Raw genomic sequence first — 2,347 nt, forward strand, 5'->3', positions numbered from 1 at the left:
ATGATCTTAGAGGTCTTTTTCGACCTTAATTGATTGATTGATTGATTCCATGATTCTATTTAGCTAGCAGAAAAATACAAGGAAAACATGACAGTCCTTAGGAGCGGAGGGCCTTTTTTTATTGAGGTTGCGTCATACAAGGGGGAGGGAAGGATGCGCAGGGGAAGACAGATTCCGACAGTATCTTTGGGGCACTGATGGGCAGCCAGCCTGGAAAACGTTAAAGGATTTAAGGAAGGGCTTTAAAGACGGACGGTGGGATGACGGACAGCAGACTGGGGAGTGATGGGAATGAGGGGATCGTGGACCAACGCATCAAGCCCTTTGAGTAAACTCAATAATAAGAGGAAATAATTAGCAAAAAAAAAAAAAAGTATATTATTTACTCATCAGCCTACTTTAGATCATTTGCATGGGGCGGGGTGGGGGGTTTCCCCACTTTTGCAGTCTTTAAAACTGAAGAATTTTACCTAGGAGAAGCGCTGATTTTTTTTTCTCTTTCAGGTACGACGTCTCGACTCTTCCCAAAACTCCTTCCCTGCTCCGAGCACTTACGAAGCCGGTTCTCCCCCGTGTTATCTCTGGTGTTCGATGGGGTTTGACCCCTCCTTGAAACCCTCCGCGCACTGGGGGCACTGGAGAGAGTCCTTCCCCACCGCCACGCCAAAACGTGAGTTGGGCTGGAAGCTCCTCCCGCATTTCTGGCACTTGCAGAGCCCTTTGTGCACCCTCTGATGGACGATGAGGTTGGATCTCTTCCCACAGACCGGGCAGGGGTAGGGCTTCTCCCCGGTGTGGGTCCGCTGGTGGGCGATGAGGTCCGAGCTCTGCCCGAAGCTCTTCTCGCACTCAGGGCACTTGTAGGGCTTCTCCCCCGCGTGCAGCCGCTGATGCCGCACGAGGCTGGACCTGTTGCTGAAGAACTTTCTGCACTGGGAGCACTGGTAGGGCTTCTCGCCCGTATGGAAACGCTGATGGGCGATAAGGTCCCCGCTCTGGCCGAAGCTTTTTCCGCACTCGCTGCACGCGTACGGCTTGATCCCCGTGTGCAGCCTCTCGTGCCTGAAGAGGGTTGACCTCCCCCTGAAGAACTTCTCGCACTCGGAGCAGTGGTAGGGTTTCTCCCCGGTGTGGGTCCGCTGGTGGACGATAAGCTCCGAGCTTTGCCCGAATCGCTTCCCGCATTCTTCGCACTTATACGGCTTCTCCCCCGTGTGCATCCTCTGATGTCGGAAAAGATTTGACCGGTGGCTGAAGCTCTTCCCGCACTCGGGACACTGGAAGGGTTTCTCCCCCGTGTGCGTCCGCTGGTGGACGATGATGTCCGAGCTGCGGGTGAACCTCTTCCCGCACTCGTGGCATTTATAGGGTTTCTCTCCCGTGTGCACCGTCTCGTGCCTGATGAGGGTGGACCTGTCCTTGAAGCACTTCTCGCAGGTGGAGCACTGGTAGAGCTTCTCCTCCACGTGGATCCTCTGGTGAAGGTTGAGGTCCGAGCTCTGCCCAAATTCCTCCCCGCACTCGTAGCACTTGTAGCGACGTTCTCCCATGTGCCGCCGCTGATGCTGGAGGAACTTGGGTTTGTCCCTGAAGCATTTCCCACACTCGGGACACTGGTAGAGCTGTTCTCCTACGTGCACCTTCTCGTGGACAAGAAGTCTCGATTGGTGAATGAAGCTTTTCCCGCACTGCTGGCATTTAAAAGGTTTTTCTCCCACGTGGACCCTCTTGTGCCTGATGAGCAGCGACCGGTCTGGGAAACACTTCTGGCACTTGGGACACTCGTAGAGCTTTTCTCCCGTGTGACTCTTCTGGTGGACGATGAGGTTGGAGCTCTGCCTGAAGCACTTCCCGCACTCGTGGCATTTATACGGTTTCTCGCCGGTGTGGATCCGCTGATGCACGATAAGGTTGGAGCTCTGTCCGAAGCTTCTTCCGCACTCGTTGCACGTGTACTTCTTCTCCCTGGTGGCGGTTCTGTACTGGGCTTTGGATTCTTTGAGGACCTTCTGGTTTTCTCCACGAGGGATGAGTTTATCCCCTTCTGGCCCCGTCTCGCTCTCGGGAGCTGCCTCCCGCCGAGGGCTCTCCAAAACGTTTCCTTCCCGTTTCGCCGCCGCCACCCCGTGCCCTCCCCCTCGCTCGGCGCTTTCGCGCTTCGGGTTTGGCTCTTCCTTCGTTCTTCTGGCGGCACATCCTGCTGCGGGCCGCAAACGAGAGCAACGTCTTATTTCTCGAAGGGAAACCACGTCGCGGTGGGGGATGGTGAATAAAAGCACAGGCAAGAGTAGAGCTGGGCCACCTCTTCGCCCTCAACCCCAATCGCTTGAGGGAGGGTGAAAGGGGG

General features: G+C 55.6%; 1 protein-coding gene across 1 annotated transcript; it reads right to left on the minus strand.

Annotated features, from left to right (window-relative positions):
- Window positions 1-575: 575 nt before the first annotated feature.
- On the minus strand, window positions 576-2,200 carry LOC104082598 (zinc finger protein 883-like; the record flags this gene model as incomplete). Its single annotated transcript, XM_009585795.1, has 1 exon — window positions 576-2,200. A coding segment is annotated over one exon (1,625 nt), but the record flags the coding sequence as incomplete, so codon positions are not given.
- Between the last annotated feature and the right edge of the window lie 147 nt (window positions 2,201-2,347).

The sequence above is a fragment of the Fulmarus glacialis genome, unplaced genomic scaffold (assembly GCF_000690835.1).
Source record: "Fulmarus glacialis isolate BGI_N327 unplaced genomic scaffold, ASM69083v1 scaffold48870, whole genome shotgun sequence".
Lineage (NCBI taxonomy): Eukaryota > Metazoa > Chordata > Aves > Procellariiformes > Procellariidae > Fulmarus > Fulmarus glacialis.